The following is a 17141-nucleotide window of genomic DNA, read 5'->3' on the forward strand; positions in this document are numbered from 1 at the left end:
GGACATTCATTTTCATCTCACCACCTTTGCAAAAAGGATCATGGGAGGAAAGAAAGGGTCTGTCTGGCTCAGAGGTTTTGAGCCTGTGATGTGGGGCATCCCACAGAGAAGCCACTGGGGTTTGCCACCATTTGACTCTGATTTCGCTGTAAAATTGTAATTAAAAAGCAACATGCACAGGCAAGTGTGCTCTGCATCACATATTAGCAGGCTGGAGGCTGCCACACTGCAAGAGTTCTCACTGCCAGATGAACGCTTGGTGCCTGGGCAGGTATTGGGTTTTTAGGTGAGTGGTACCCATTAGATGTAGCAGCTCAGCATCTAACATTTGAATGGAGGCTGATGGGCTGCCAAGTGCTGGGACACGAGTCACCTCAGGGAGTCCAATGATGGGACACTGCTCATCTCCATTCCACACTAAGGACACCAGATGACTCCCTAAGGTCACGCAACGGGAAAGTGCTAGAGCTGAAATTAGGATATTTCACTGCGAGTATGAGGTAGAGGGTGGCAGACACCTCCGGGGACTGACAAGGGAGAGGGGGTGTCTCATTAGGATAGAGGCAAAGTGCAGTGTGGTCTCAAACATAGTCCCTGGAGACCCACTGCCATGTGAATACTGGCACCAGCACTCACCAGCTGTGAGACCTGACCAAGTTCTATAACTCTCCCGTGCCTCAGTTTCCTCGTCTATAAAGTGGAGTTAGGTCTGTGGTGACTTCAGTGCCTGGCACATCAAAAGAGCTGACTGAGGGCCAGCCATCACTGTCACTAAAGTCTACATTTGAGACCTGGACTCTGCACACAAGCGGACCCACCATTCAGGGCTGGGTGGCCTTCACCAGCGTCTGCAGCTCTCCAGCCCCCATTTCTTCTCCAGAACACTGGATGGCTGATACCCAAGCCCATGGAAATGAGCTCCTGTGTGCTAGAGCCTGACGTGGTGCCCAGGGATAAAGCTCCAAAGGAGGCTGGGGCTTTATGAACAGGCACTATGAATGCGCCATCCAAGGGCTGGCTCGTCTCCCAAGGTGGGCAAGAGACCCTGTTTCCCCATCCAAAGAGGAGTCCTGCCTGTGTAGGGGCTCTAGGAATGTTAGGGAAACCATCCTGCAGATCTCCTGGAAGAACCTCTTCTAGATTCTAGAGATGCCAGCCCTCCCAAATGGGAGTTTGAGGCTCAGGCAGTCTCTCAGGGCTGAGTCCTCCAGGCAGTCCAGCGGGGAGGGAAACTTGGGGGCCAGAGGAGAGGGGGTGCAGGAGGGGTGTGTGGCTGAGGCACAGAAAGCCCGTCAAGCTCTGTCTGGAGGTCTGGGTGCAGAAATGCAGCTCAGGACGGCATTTGGCACTCTGCTGGCTGCAGCACGTGGTGCTGGGTCACAAACAGCATTTTTAAGAGAATATAGTACAAAATATGACAAAAAGGAAAATATCAGAGTTCCAATTTTATAGATGGGGTGTGTGTGCACTGGGTTGAGACATGAAATGTATTTCTATCACTTGTAGCCAAAAAGGTTTCAGAAACACTGGCTTAAAATAGTCTTTAAGAGTGGGAAAGAGGACGTGCATTTTTTTTAGGTCTGACAATGTGTCCGTGCTGTTGCTGCACATGAGCTTATTTGTTTCATAACTATCCTCCGAGGCAGGCACTGCCACGTCCATTTTACAGGTGAGGAAACCGAGGCTCATGGAGGCCAAACTTTAGAGCATAAAACAAGGATCTGGAACCCTGGTTCATCTGACTCCAAGTCAACAGAAACAACTACACAGACACACACATGCACACACGTGCACGCATGAGTGCAAACGGCACAATGTCCTGGACTGGAACTGATACCCTCCTGCTGTAGTCAAAGGCCGCACACCTTGCCACTATGAGGGGAGCCTCCCAGGGAGGTGGTTCATGTTTCTGGTCTCACCTACAACACTGATTACAGGGGCTGACATCGAGAGCCTGCTGCTGTGCCAGGCATCTTGCTAACGCTGTTCCCACAGTTACTCATTTAATTCTCCCCACAGCCTGGGAGGTAGGTGGTGGTATTCTCCCCACTGCCTTCCTGCCTCCTGCCGGGGGGCTGGGCACATAATCTGGACAGGTAAGGGGAAAGTAGAAGTCTGCCAGGGGCTCCTGGGAAGTACCGTTTCCTCCTTGAGACCCTTTTGCCACCCTGGCATCTCCCCAATTCCCACATCAGCAGTGGTTCTGTGAGACTGTGAGGCCTGGAGCAGTGATGCGGCAGGGTAGGGGGCCCACCCATATTTCAGCCTGGTGAAGGGGCTGCACAGCCAAGGCAATGGTACCCCTGGCCCACCCATACTTCAGCCTGGTGAAGGGGCTGCACAGCCAAGGCAATGGTACCCCTGGCCCACCCATACTTCAGCCTGGTGAAGGGGCTGCACAGCCTAGGCAATGGTACCCCTGGACTTCTTGTTACTGGGAGTAACCGGACGTCCTTATGACTTAAACTACGTGTAGCCCAAAGCAGAGGCCTCTCCCTGTCTGGGAAGTACAGCCCAGGGGTAAACTCTCGGGGAGGAACCAGGGAACCCACCCACCTTTGTTCTGTCTGATTCGGAGGAGGTAGAGGGCTGCGATCAGCAGGGCCACCAGCAAGGCACACACCACGCCCACCACGATGAAGATGCTGGTCCAGTTGTTGTCATTCGGGCCTAGGACCACACACAATAGAGGCTTCATGTAGGAAAATTTAAAACAAAGAAAAGGAAAAGCCACTGCCCCTTTTCACCACGAGGCAGGCATCATTAACTGAGAACATCTGGCTCAGATGTTTCGGCCCTGTGGGCATGTTCATGGATCTGCACATACTTCCCCTTGTGGGTTACCCACAGGCAGCGCAAAAACTGTGCCGAGGTGCCAGGAGGGAAACATTGCTGTCAGCCTTGGAGGAACCCCGGCTGCAGGGTGTGGGTGGAATTGCCCTCCTGAGGAACAGACATACGTTCCTCCTCACCTGAGTGAGCCATGGAGCGGCCACCCAGGGACACAGGTCAGCCTGGATCTCCTAATGGCAGCTGGGGCATCACACACGACGGGGGGGGAGGGTTGTGAGGAGAGTGACCTGCCATTGGACATGCAGAGCCCCGAGGCAGTGCCCTGGTCCATGCCTGGGGCCTAGGTCCAGGAGGGCTGAGCCTAGGACCCTTGACATGGAGACAGTGCAGAGGCTGGCACCAGACACAGGAAGGGGATCCCGCAGGACAGTGTGCAGTCAGGAGCAGGGCTCCGAGCCACAGAAATGCAGGTTCAAATCAATGCCCTCACTGAGCGACCTTGAGCAGGTCATTTAAACCCCCTCACACACTGGCTTCCTCTTACGTTATTGAGGTCAATAGTCATCTCTACTTCATTGAATAGCTCTGAGGAATACCTCACTAATCAACCAACCACTCACTCTTTCATCCTTTCTAAAAGTATTTCTTGGGTGTCAACTACCCACCCAGCCCTGAAGCCACAATGCTGAGACAGCCATGGTCCCAGCAGCTGAGACTCAAAGCTGAGAGGTCACCAGGGTCACCTCCTTCAACACTTCCAGGGGCAGGTGGAGCAGCCCAGAGACAGGCACCGACTTGTTCAAGCTCCCCAGTGACACAGACAGCCCGAGTGGATCCACACATCCTGTCTCCGAGGGGAGGGCTCATGGTGGCATCAAAGGGCAACTTGACAGACCCCAAGGCTTCCTTAGAGCTGTCCCTTTCAGGATGCACGAAGGAAGGAAACGGCCTCTATTCTAATCCATTCAAAGGGTTTGCTATATACAAGGGTACAGGTGTTGGAACATTCCACAGTGGCACCAAAATGCCAACCAGGCACTGTCATTCTGAAGAAAGGGAGATACGCCGACAACCAGTTGGACAGGGGCTGAGAGAATGACACCCTGACACCTTTCATTCTCCCAGGAGGGTGGCAGCATCACCATCATCTTAAATGGGCATGCACTTGGGCCTAGCAACATTCCCTGGGGATCATCCCATAGAAATAGCTGCGCATGTAACAGAATATGTACAAGGGCAGTTAGTGCAGCACTGATCACACTTGAGATAAGCCACAGACAGCCTGAAGCCCCCGACCCCATTCCAGTGGGGCAGCCAGCGAGAGTAGGCTCAGGTCACAAAGAGCAAGGGGAGGAGGTGGGCGGGCAGGGAATGGTGAACACAGAAACTGTTAGTAGAAGAAAGCGAGAGAGTACACCATGAGCAGGACAATCCCTCTCCTTCTCTGCTTTCTTTCTTTCAAGGATATTTATGTCGAAAGATCTATAAAGAATACGCCACACTCTTACCAGTGGTTACTCTTGGAGGTGGGAATTCACTTTAAAATTCTATTTTAATCTATTGACTTCTACATTGTTCTATAAAAAGTATGAATTACTACCTTTAATATTAAAAAAAAAAAAAAGATCAACAGCTGGGTCAGTTGCAGTGGTGACCTCACCAGGGGTTTGACCTGTGTCCTGGTCCTTCTGGGGAGCAGAGACCTCCAGGGTATGGTTTTTGGAGACCGCCGGCTGCCCGTCGTGCTCCACCTGGCAGGTGAGCACCACAGCCTCCCTGTGGGCAGAGGAGTTCACCAGGAGCCAGCTCGTCTGGTTAAAGGTCCCGTCCTTGTTCTCTGCGAGGACTGAGGTTGCTTCCGTTCGGGACATGTTTCCGTTCTCCAGCCAGGTCAGCTGTAGGTGCCGGGGGTAGAACTTGTTCACCTGGCAGGTGACGTTCACCTGGTTCCCAGCTGACGGGGAGCCGGTAATCTCCAGGGTGGGTGGAACTGAAACAGCACAGGAAGAAGTTCTGACCTTATGGAACAGACATGTCATAGGGGAGGAGAGGGATAACCGCGCAGCACAGCCCGGGAGTCACCCAGAGCCAGGCATGCAATAGGGGCTCAAGCACTGAGGCTGTCTCTGCATATGAATGAAGTCACTACGCACAGTGCAGGGCGCACAGCAGGTGCTCAAAGGCTGGGCTCCTGTTAGGTTAACCATGTGTGCAATCTATAAGCACAGCCCTGGTATGCAGTTGAAATATGATAACTGCAGCAAAATAAATGAAGTCACTAAACACACAGGGGCCTGACTTACAGTAGGTGCTCAGCAGTTGAAGAAGCTATTGGTAAACTATTAGCACAGTGCTTGGCACATGACAGGCATCCACCTGGCAGCTGCCATGAAAACAGTAATAAGTGACCAGCTAGGAGCCTGGTGACTGGGCAGGATTGTCAGGAAGCAGATTCCAGGCAATTCAAGGCCTGGAACAAAAATCAGGGGGAAGGAGCAGGTTGGGGCCTTGGGGGCAGGTATGCGCTTGGGATGACGTGAGGGGCATCTACCTCGGATGGTCTCGGACAAGTTGGCAGTCCCACGGAGAGGAGGGCCCCCCTGCAGGGTGACGTGGGCCACCTCGCAGATGACCTGGGAGTGAACGTCTCCCGTGGCCAGCAGCACTTTGGTTGTGCTGTTGATGCTGTAGGAAACGTTGTCGTGCTCTGGGTCCACGCTGGTCTGGGAGGCTGAGAGCTCATTGCCATCTTTGAACCATTTCAGGGAGATGTTTCTGGGGGAGAAGCCGTGGGATGTGCAGGTGAAGTTCACTGTCTGCTCAGGTGTAGCCCTCACTGTAGGGCCGGATACCACGGGAGGAGAGGGCTTGGCTACGAAAGGAACATTTATAAACACTGAAAACCATTGTGATTATCATCACTAATGAAAAATATGTAACATAGTTAGGAACTATCACATATATTATTATTTTAATTCTTCAAATAGTTCTGGGAGGGCACTGCCATCATCCTCATCTTAAAGGAGACACACGGGTTCCCTGGGGTGACTGAGTCAGGAGTATGGAATTCCAGGTCTGAGTGCAAAGTCCACCTTCTTTCCTCTGCAAGGTGATTTCCCACCAGTCTGGGCACAGGAACAAAAAGTGCTAACTGGTCTCAGACATTCTTCCTATTTGCTATTCCTAGCTGGGCTCTCCTGGAAAACTTAAGTTCAGAGAAAGCATTTATAGAAGTGAATGCAAGGGAATCAAGGGCACAGTGGGACCACATGGAAGCTTAGCCAGGCTGGCCATCCAACGAGAGGTGTGACCGAGGTACTTCCTAGCTCCTCATCTATGAAGTGGGACAGCAGGCATTATTCCTCCTGGGGCTCCAGTGGGAGAGTTAAATAGTCAGTGGAAGCATTTTTGCCATGAGTAAAACACAATATGCTTCACCAAACTAAATAAACACAGATTTCTCTTTAACCCAGACTATACTTATATCCAGAGAAGGAAATGGCACCCCACTCCAGCACTCTTGCCTGGAAAATCCCATGGACAGAGGAGCCTGGTGGGCCGCAGTCCGTGGGGTCGCTAAGAGTCGGACACGACTGAGTGACTTCACTTTCACTTTTCACTTTCATGCATTGAGAAGGAAATGGCAACCCACTCCAGTGTTCTTGCCTGGAGAATCCCAGGGACAGGGGAGCCTGGTGGGCTGCCGTCTATGGGGTCGCACAGAGTCGGACACGACTGAAGCGACGTAGCAGCAGCAGCAGCAGCAGCAGCATACTTATATCCAGAGCTGCCCCTTCAGGTATCTATGAATTTACTCCATAGTTTTCACTCTTTCCACAAATATTCCAGTAAGACTAATGTGTACCAATCCTTAAATTTGAAAGAAAGGGAGCAAACAGATACTTTTCTGAATCTGGGTTCTTCTCCTAGATCAGTTTTGGGTTGAAACAAAGATCGCCGAGTGCTGAGAAACCAACGGTGGTTAATTTCTTAATTGTTATTAAATCAGAAGACACACAGAAACAGGCTTATGAAGCAGCAGGAGCACTTTTTGTGTCCTGAAAATATACACAAATCAGCAGGTCAAAAGTGAGGGCAGTTTCTCCCTTTAGAAAGGTCCTGTGGGGCGTCTCCAAATTGTCCATAACTACCTAACACCTCCTGTAAACGTTGGCAGATAGCAACTATAGAAATATCTACGCTTGTAAATATTTAACTTGCTTCTTAAAACTCATCAAACATTTTGAGGACATGGTAAAGAGCTGTTACTTGAGTAAGTCAAGTCATAAAATCATCAGCATCCTGAATGTAAAGGGAGCAGATGCTGTGATTAGTTACCACTTATCAAGAGTTTCTTGGGAGCCTGACACTGGGCTGATCCCTCTAGGAACCTCAGCTCTTTAATCCCTCCACCAACTCTGAGAGGGAGGGCTGAGTGTGGCCCCATTTACAGGATGAGGCCCAGGAAGATGCATTACGGTATGAGGCCAAGAACACCCAGAGAGTAGTATCAGAGTTCATCTCACTGCACATGGGGCTGATTGATTTTAGCGTCTCTGATCTTTACTCTTAAGCCTCAGTGACTCTAGACAAAGCGGATAAAGCACCACCTGGTAAGATGAGTGAGGGTGAATATAAAACAGAGAGGCTGGCATATAGTAGGTGCTTAAACAATCATACCCAAGATTGTTATCATATCTGGTCATTCCTAGGTCTGACCAGGTCATACCTAGGTCATTCCGAGGTATTTATTCTCTAGGCAGTAAGAAGGCAAAACAAAAGTGTTGTGGAAAAAACAACAAAAGTCTCAAACCTTGTTCCCTGCAGTTGCCATGAAAGACTTGCATGAATAAAGGAGTAGAAAACCACCAAGTTAGGATCCTTTCCCTCTTTTCAAAACTACCCCCTCAGGAAAAAAGTTGGGGAAACTGGCTTTCAAAACACACAAGGCATCACAGGTGTTTTCGTACAGATCAGCTCTTTTCAGAGCTGGAAGCATTTTGAAAGGACAGAGGGCAGATTTCGTCAGTGTCACTGTGGTTATTGAGGCAGGAGGGCTCTGGGCTGAGCATGGAGTGCTGTTGGGGATTCCAGCACCTGTTTAGACACACTCATGTTTAAAGATGGGAAGATTTCCCTAGCAATGAAGCCCAGGTATGAACAGGTGGTCTGAGCGGGCAGGAAGCCCCTCTCAGCCTAAGTGAGTTCTGTTGGAAGTGAGGGGTATCCCTGCCAACCCACTTAGGCTGACTTTCTTGGGCCTCCTAAGAGCTGTCACCATCACAGACTATTCTGAACACCCCAAAGATCTGTTCTTACAACCCAGGCACCAAGTGGAACCTACCTTTTTCAGGGAAAAACTACAGCTCTCCCTCTGTGACCTCAGAGAACACATAGCTCAGGGCTTCTCTACCCTGGCTAGGCACCAGCATTCTCTGCAGGAGTTAAGACACTCAGCTGCCCAGACCACATCTGCACACTTAAATTAGAATTTCTAGGGTGGACCCAGGGTCCTTGGAGCTTGTCACCATCTCCCAGGTGATTCCAATGAGCAGTTGAGGGTAAAAGTCACCTAGTTCCACCCCAACCCATTACACTTAGTCCTGGAGGGAAAGTGACTCTTTCAAGGTCCTTTGGCTCTGGGACATCAGAGCTCACATTGGTGGAACCTGTCCCACATGCTTGGCTCTGCTCTAAGCTCTTGACGTGTGTCCTCATTCAGTCCCTGCAGCTACTCTGTGAGGCTGGGGCTGTCACCAGGGGACAAGGACACTGAGCCCCAAGGTGGGGAGGGACTCATCAGAGGTCGCAGAGCCAGAACGGGGCAGAACCGGGGTGGGGGCGCAGGCAGGGGGCTCGACCACTGTGCACTGAGCTCAGGAACACCCTAACCCACCCTATCCAGGGCTTCCTAGACCCTCTCCAGTCATCACAGAGCCTTGCAATGGTGTGATTCCCACCATTCCACAGATGCGTAAACTGAGGAGCAGGGGGAACTGAGATGTGCCCAAGACCACAGAGCCTGAGAGGCCAGCACCATCGCTTCCTGAGGGGCTGTCCTGTCACCAGGCCACTATACTCCTGGAACACCCTGCAAAGGCTGTGTGATTATCTTCTTCCTATAGGTGAGGAAACGGGAGCCCAGCACAGGGAATTGGGTCTCAGCCTGGAAATAACACCTTTAGTTAGGAGTCCCTATTCTGTGCTGGTGATTTAGACAGAGCTCCTCAAATCCTTCCAACTCTCCTGAAAGACACGATGACCACCATCATGCAGATGAGGAAACAGGCTGAGGGAAATGAAGGGTCTGTCTCCTCTCACCCCCCTGACTGTGTCCTGGTGTTTCCTGTCAAGTCCAAGCTCTCAGGTCCATCAGCAGAACAAGTGCCCACCTTCAGGAGCCCCCACACTGACCACCACCCCACCTTTTCCCTCAGATTCTTGAATTCAAGTGACTACAGGGAGGAGCAGCCTCTGAGGGCCCGGCCCTGGGGACCCTGGAACCACAAGGGAAGACATGGGCTCCCGACGCCTGAGTCTAGAACAGGAACTCTCGCTCACACGGGGCCCCACGACCCTCTAGGGGACACCTCCCCCTCCTCATCCTCGGTCCACAGAGCCAGGAGTGGGCATACCTGGTGCTGCTGGGGTCGCAGCGGCCCCTCTGGGCTCTGTCCACACCACCCTTCCTAGACCTGCTCCTCAGGGCCCTGGTGAAGGGGCAACATCACACCAATGGGCAGAAACGACTCCTGATGCTTTTAAGTGTGTTTTTTAGGAAAATCATGACATATTGTAGTATTTGTCTGAATTGGTTATAAAGGTAGTCCTGCCTCTCACACAGGACTCTTTTTTTATACTTCATACTGAAGAATAGAACAATACAGGATTTTAAGAGGACAAGGCTGGAATTTTCTCCCCACTTTAACAAGCACGGTGAGGTATGCAGAGAACAGGGTTGTGAGTCAGACTGCTTTGGGTTCAATCTTGGCTCTCCTACTTGCTCACCAGCCATGTCCCCTCCTTGAGCCTCGGTGTCCTCATTTATAAAAGGACAACAGGTGAACCCCTCCCTCAGACACTGGTTATAAGGAGTAAAAGCCATGAGGAAGATTCCGCATCTGACAGGCTGCTCCCCGCCCCTCCCTCTGTTCTCACCCAGGGAATCATCTGGGCAGGCGGCCTGGGGAAGAGATGGAGCAGCCTCCTGGGAGGCGGCAGATCCGAGTGGTGGGGAGGCCACTTACTGGCTGTGATTGGTGGGCAAGGAGCCCATCATCTGGGAAATTAAGTAGTATCTGCAAAATCAGGAAAAAGCCACCTTCCTTTTCTATGTCCAGGGGTTGTAGGGAGATTCGATTGTTACCACATCTAAGAGAGAAATTTGGGGCAATTGCTACCCAAATTTAAATCCACATACTGTCTGAACTAGCAATGCCACTTACAGTGGGTGTCTCCCACCGGAGTAGAGTGATGTATAGATAAGGTCATCCACTGTAGTTCTGTTTTAATGGCCTAAGTTTGGGAACAACTTGTTTATTTGTTAACAAAGACCGGTAGATGCTGTCTCCATATGCCAAGTGCCTTGCAGCTATTGAAATACTGGGCAGCTCCAGGGGATGATTTGGAATGAAGGATTTACGGTTAACACAAAAGTAGGAAGAGGTTCCCAGTCATCTTGGGTCTCAGGGCCTGCATGTAAGGGGCATTATGAACCTTTGGGAAACCTATGAAAAGGTGCCCTGTTCAATGGTTCAAATTAAGGGGCTTTTATTTTGCTCCCTCCTTGTACCAGGCTCTTCCATGAAACCAGTTTCAATGTTGCTGCAGGAAGGGGACTGGCCTGGAATCGGACTGGGTTCTGGAAGGATCCCCTCACTGACCATGTGACTGTGGTCTGGGTCCCTGTCACCTCTTGGCCTCAGGCCCCTATGTGTACATGAGGGGTTTGGAGGATGGTGTCTAAAGGTCCTTCCTGTGCTGACAGTCCCGGATTCAGGAGTTAGAAAGAGGATCCTGGGCCTCTGGCAGAAAACCCTAAATGAGCACCTTTGCTACCTCAATGGGGCTGCCCCTAAGTCACCCACATGGGGACATTTTCTGAGATGACCCAGCTCTGCTGGAAGCCTTCAGTGAAGGGTTTTCTCAACAGATCCCCAGGAAACACCCAACCTCTGGGCATCTCCTCCAAGCAGGACCATCAGAGTAAACACTGAATGTCTGCCCAAAAATTTCTTCTCAGTGTGTAGTTTCTGAAGAAGATATAAACACATCTCCCCTCCCTGCGCTGGATGGACTTCTCCTCTCTGGGAGGAAGCAGACATAAGCTTCACGGGAGAGGAGCCCTCGCCTGCTTTGTTCACTGCTGCCTCCACAGCATCCAGGGCAGGGCCTGGCACACAGGAGGTGCTCAGTAAGTGCTGAGCAAATGGAATACTCAGCCACATTGAAGGGAGTACTCTCTGCAGGCAGGTGGTAGGATCTGACCTGTGACAGGGAAAGTCACTCAGACTTTCAATTCCCTCATCCCTGGAACCAAAGAGCTGGATGGGATGAGCTGGACGAGGAGTAAGTAGCATGACCCCCACAGACCTCAACTTCTCTGACCTGTTGAAGGGAGTGAAATCAGAACATGTCCAGGTCATGCGAAAGCACACAGTGCTGCATCTGACTGCCTTTTTTTTTTCTTCTTTTTTGCTCACAGAATGAAAGGCATTTCTGTTGACATGTTATCACAGACCAGCGGACAAAGGAGACCCAGGCCATACTCACCGCTCACAGTGAGATGAGTGCCTGGTCCAGACTTAAACTCCACGTCACTACGTTCTTCTTTCCGGAACTTCACACAGTAGTAGACACCAGCGTCTGCTGGGGTGATGTTACTGATGCGGATGGAAAAGTCCATGTTGTTTCTCTTTGTGGCATCTGCAACATTTGTTACTCTGGGGAAGGGGCTTCTTTTTGACTGTAGATGAACTCCCGACCTGGCCCAGTTCCCCTGAACCACTTAAAGGGCCCCACAGGGCTCAGGGAGGTCACGGTGCAGTGCAGAGTGGCCGTCTCTCCTGCTGCAACAGACACTGACCCCTCAGGCTGAATCACCTGCAGCTCCCCCTCACCTGCCGCTCCTGGAGGAAGACACAAAGCAGTTATTTATTCATCCTCATGTGATCCTGTACGTTTTCTCAAGTGTTTATCAACGGCAGCTTTCAGTGACTGAGCATACCATGAGCTGGCCTTGAACTCAGTCCACTGCACATATATCACATGTGACCCTCACGACGAACCTGTAACTTGAGACCCTATTACAAAGGAGGAAACTGAAGCACAGAGAGGCTAGAAATGTGGCAGATAGTAAGTTTGAGTACCTGAGCCATCTATGGAAGTCATGTCTGAACTGGGCTCTGAATTCAAGTCTGAATTTACCAGGAATCAAGAAAGGGGCACAAGTGCTCCTGAGAGAAGGAACAGCCTGGGCAAAGGTTCAGAAGTGGGTGGCAGCACAGTGTGTGTGAGGGGCTCTATCCTGTTTCAGGTCTGGCTCAGCAAGCAGGCCCTGGACAGAGAGACTATACTCAGCAGTTGGGTCCCAGGTAGGCCATGGTCTAGTGAAGTACTTGGGTACAAGGACCTGGGTGTGAGTCCTGGCTCAGTCCTGCTGAGTGACCCTGGCCATCACTCAGGCAACCACAAAGATCCTACAGGGAGGCCTGCAAGTGTGCTGGATGCTGCCAGGCACTGCGTGGAGTGAGTTACTGCCCTCTGGGCCTTGGTCTCGTCTGTCAATTACTATGGCCCTGTCTCCATGGATCTCTGGTAGGAACAAACAATATGCCTAGGCCAGAACAGGGTCAAAAAGAAGGGTCTAGTGTCTGGAGCCAACTGAACTGGTTTGAGACCTGGCTCACTTTTTATTCACCCATGACCCGAGCTTATCCATTGCTTCAGTCTCAGTTATGTTATCCACAGGAAGGGTAGAACACCCACAGCCTTCTGTGTGTTCTGGAAGGAGAGTGAGATGACACACAGAAGCCCCTGAGCACCAAGCTGGGCACAGTGACTAAATGGACTTAGCTTCCACTGGCCCTCACTGACGCCCCCGCAGGCCAGGTCCAGGCTGGATGCTGGGACACACAGGGGCTGGATCCAGGTCAGGCCTCAAGGGCTCCTGGGATGGACAGGTGGAAGGAGTCCAGGAGGTCAGTGGGGAGGGGGGCCCGAGCCCCACATTGAAGAGGCCTGGGTACATGATCAGGGATTCCCAGTAGAGGAGGTTGGGGCAAGGGGGACACAGAAGGAAGATGGACAGGCCGGGTAAAGATGCTGTCGGAGGTGCTCTGGCTGCTCAGAGTGAGGTGCAGCTGGGGCCCTGATTCTAAACAAGGTGGGGGTGGGGAGAAAGGGCAGATCATGAAGACCCTGGAGAAACACACACACACACAGACATCGGCGGAGGGAGAAGCAGAGACGGAGTGAGAGACAGATACGCAGGGAGAAAAAAGAGAGAAAAGACAGAGACACGTAGTGATGTCAAACTGGCAGACGTGCAGATGGGCCAAATGGCCTCTGCCTGTTGCCCCACTGACCTGACGTGACCCTGTGCTGTCCTGACCTAGGCCACCTTGCTTTGTACATCAGACAGGGTTGTAGCTGATGCCCTAAGCAGGCCCTCACCTCTGGTAGAGCAGGAACAGTGACCTTGTGAATCTGTCCAGCCACAGACTCCTGTCTGCCTTCACTGCAGGCAAGCCTGGACCACAGGACAGGCTTCTCATCCTTCTGTCCATGGTCCCAGCTCTGACTTCCATGCCAGGGATTGCCCAGTTCTCATGGCTGGTGATCAGAGATGCAGAGTGGCAGCCTGAGGGCAGCCCAACCCTCACGGTGCAGGGAAGAAACCAGAATCCATAGAGGGCAGGGGCTTGGGATGAAGCAGGTGGCCAGGTGTGTGGGAGACACAGGGAGGAGGCCCATGGAGACAGGCACGCACCCTGAGACATTCCAGGCCTCATTAGCAGCCGCCAGTAGCATCCATCTAGGAACGTGCCCAATGGGTCCACATCCACACCAGAGACAACACTAGAAACGCAGCTTGGAGTATGCACAGGTGCTGGGGCCAGCAGGCCTGGGTGAGAGTGCAGTCCCCACCCAGCCAGCTCAGCGCCTGCCCTTGTGGGACTCCATCACCCACTCCTGACACCCACCCCCGGGACAGTCATGAGGAAATGGTTGGATATAAGTGCCTGCAGCACACGTGCTGATTAAACTTTAGTTTCTGTTCCCATCATTATCAAAGGTACATTATACTTGACTTTCTGTGGATTGACATTTCTCCCCAAGCAGCAAACAGGATCCACAAGGAAGTGTTTCTGACCCCCTGCCTAGGACACTGGCTGGCACACGCTGGGCCCTTGATAAACACACACTGAATGAATATAAAAATGAAGGAAGGAGGGATTTCACTTGCTCCTGGGCAAATCCTGTCTCTGAGCCTCTTTCCTCATCTGTTTAAGGGGCTGCAAGAGGCAGGTCTGGAAGACACCGAGCCTGGAGCCTGGGACTGGGCCTGGACCATAGACGCATGTAATCAGTGGTGGTTATTATTACCCTCATCAATACCACTGCACGGGGCTGTGAGTCAGCAGCTGGCGAGGGACCATGAGCAGGACATGGGGTGTGGAGCCAGGAGCACGGCTGGGGCAGGGTTATTCTTGTGCTGCACCCGGAGGCCTGCAGTCACACCCAGGGAGGCGACAACAAAATCTGGCATTGTGGAGGGCTGTCCCCCCCACTTTTTTTTTTAGCTCTTCTCAAGCTCTCTCCACCAACTGCAGCCAGATTTAGGAGGTTTAATTAATTAGCCAGTGTTTATAAAGCGTTTGAAGAATTTTAAAAGTGCGACGTAAGTGCCAAATATTATTTTAATCTCTGTGTGTTTTTTCCCAGCAGAGTCTTTCCCTCATTTGCTTGCTTTTCTTTTTCTCTGCAGGTTCTGTTCTGGGAACTGGGCTTCTTATAAACCACTCCCGCGGTTCTGGGCCCGGGGTCATCACGCTGGCATCACTGACAAACCCATATCCCACTCTCTCCTGCCCTCCTGGCAATGGTTCAGCAGCCTGCACCGTCTCAGGGAGAGGAGGGCGGCTGGGCAGGCATCCTCCCACGATGCTAGTGGGACTGGAAGGTGGGCCATCCTTTCAGGAAAACAGTGTGGCGGGAGGCGCCCAGGCGTGGCGGCTGTTCCCCAGCCTTTGCTGGGCTGCTCTACAAGGACGCTACCCCAGACACGGAGTGGGGTCCCCATGGAACGATCTTGTGAAAGTTGGGAAAAAACTCAAGTGCTCAGTGACAAGGATGGTTAAGAGAACTGTGGCCTGTTCTCTAGATGGAATTACAAGCAGCCATCACAAAACAGTAACTGTGAAACTGGTAATCTGGACATTTTTGCAAGGCATAATTTTAAATGATATTGTGGTTAGCAAATAAAACCTGTCCATTGCAAAGCATTTAGAGAAAGCAAAAGTATAAAAACAAAATAATAATCTCATAGAATACCATCAAAGATAACTGCATTTTGACATTGGTAAAAAATGAGTGAATAAAAACAATGTAAAATCATACTCATATTACTAAGGATATTTGCAAATATTTTGCATCATTCATTCAGGTGTTCTTATAAAAAATAAAAAATTGCAAATATTGTAATTTCCAAGAAAAGGAGACTGTTGATCCCAAGATGATGAACTTATGATGACCACACCTACATATAAGGATTATAATTATGGACACAGAAATAGATGACAAGATCACAGTCAGTTACTAAGTGACGTTTTTCATGTGATCTTAAACTTCTAATTTTGAAAAAAATGTATATCTGATTTAAAGACTAACATGACTAATTGTGAGTAGCAGACTTCCAAGGGATTCTGCTTTTATGTTTTCTGTTTGCATTACTTGTACAATAGGGAAGCAGGAAAACTGCTTTCAGTATCATCATGACTTTGTAAAATAAACTAAAACTATATGTAAACAAACAACTGCAAGGTACCACACAAGGCTATAAAATGCAACTCTCTTTGGATCGTGAATCTAATGGGCTTTTTCTTTTTTATTCCTTCTATTTGGGGTATTTTCAAATTTTTTAAACTGGATAGCTATTAAAGAATATTTACATGTCAATGTATGGCAAAACCAATACAATATTGTAAAGTTTTTACAATATAATACAATATTGTAAAGTATAATACTGTACTCCAATTCCAATTAAAATAAGTTAATTTATATTAAAAAATTAAAAAAAGAATATTTACAGTATCCCACCTGTAATAAGAAAAACCTATACATGTAATATGTATGTTACATGGGTATGAATATTTGTTATTTGAATGAACCTTCCTAAGAATTGTCTATTTTGTTCGGTGCTTTCTCCCTAGCTCCCAATATAGGGCCTGGCATAGGGTAGATGCTCAATAAATATCTGCAGACTCACTGATCAAAGCATCTTGGGAAAAGGCCTAGAGTGCTAACCATCATGACACTGAGGTGAGTTATAACTGGGAAATGGGACGAGTGGTGAGTGGGCACCAGGATGAGCATGTTTTCTATTTCATAGTAAATAATACATTGAAGTCTTCCTCTCTTTTTTTTGTTTTTTTTGCAGTGAACAAACTTGTTGCTTTTGGGAAAATACTAAGTAATGAATAAAACATGTACGTTATCTATTGGAGGAAGTCATCACAGTGGGTGGAACTTCCCCGTGTATTTGTTGTGAGAGGAACTGCGTGTCCACGGGGACACCGAGCAGGCAGCTCACAGGACAGGGGCGGATAGTGATGAATGATGAGAATCTGCTGTGCTCCGGGCCCTCAGCTCAGGGCTGTGCAGCAGCTGTCCTGGCCTCATGGAGCTCGCACACAAGCGGATAAGATAGACTTTAAAGAAATAACTCCAAAGCTTACATTTGGAAAGAGCCCCAACCCTTTAGACAAGAGACTCCTGCTGGCATCTTTGACCGTATCTCCTGTCCCCTCCCCATAACCTGCTCCAACCCCCCTGGTCTTCCACGAGTAGACCAAGGAAGGTGTAAGAGACGAAGTAAGATGGGGACTGAGAACTGACCACTGAACTTGGAAAAATATCTTTGATTTTTTTTTTTTAAACAACATTCATGTGTAGTTTTTGAGATTAAGAAAAAGATAAAAACAATTTAAGAAGAAGTGAAGAAATAAGCTTGGATGCTTTTCTAACAGAAAAAAACAAATCAACTTAGAACTGAAACTTGCTGGGAGGGAAACAGGGCCACTGTGATCTCTGGGTGTGATTCCTCCTGCCTCCTCAGGACGCAGAGA

General features: G+C 50.0%; 1 protein-coding gene across 1 annotated transcript in view; it reads right to left on the reverse strand.

Annotated features, from left to right (window-relative positions):
- The window catches only part of SIRPA (signal regulatory protein alpha), a 43253-nt gene that overhangs the window by 11956 nt on the left and 14156 nt on the right, over positions 1-17141 (reverse strand). Inside the window, 5 exon segments of the mRNA XM_070801218.1 lie at positions 2557-2670; positions 4454-4783; positions 5345-5665; positions 11566-11745; positions 11748-11921. Of these exon segments, the coding sequence (XP_070657319.1) occupies positions 2557-2670; positions 4454-4783; positions 5345-5665; positions 11566-11745; positions 11748-11921 (1119 nt within the window).

Source organism: Bos indicus, chromosome 13, assembly GCF_029378745.1.
Source record: "Bos indicus isolate NIAB-ARS_2022 breed Sahiwal x Tharparkar chromosome 13, NIAB-ARS_B.indTharparkar_mat_pri_1.0, whole genome shotgun sequence".
NCBI lineage: Eukaryota > Metazoa > Chordata > Mammalia > Artiodactyla > Bovidae > Bos > Bos indicus.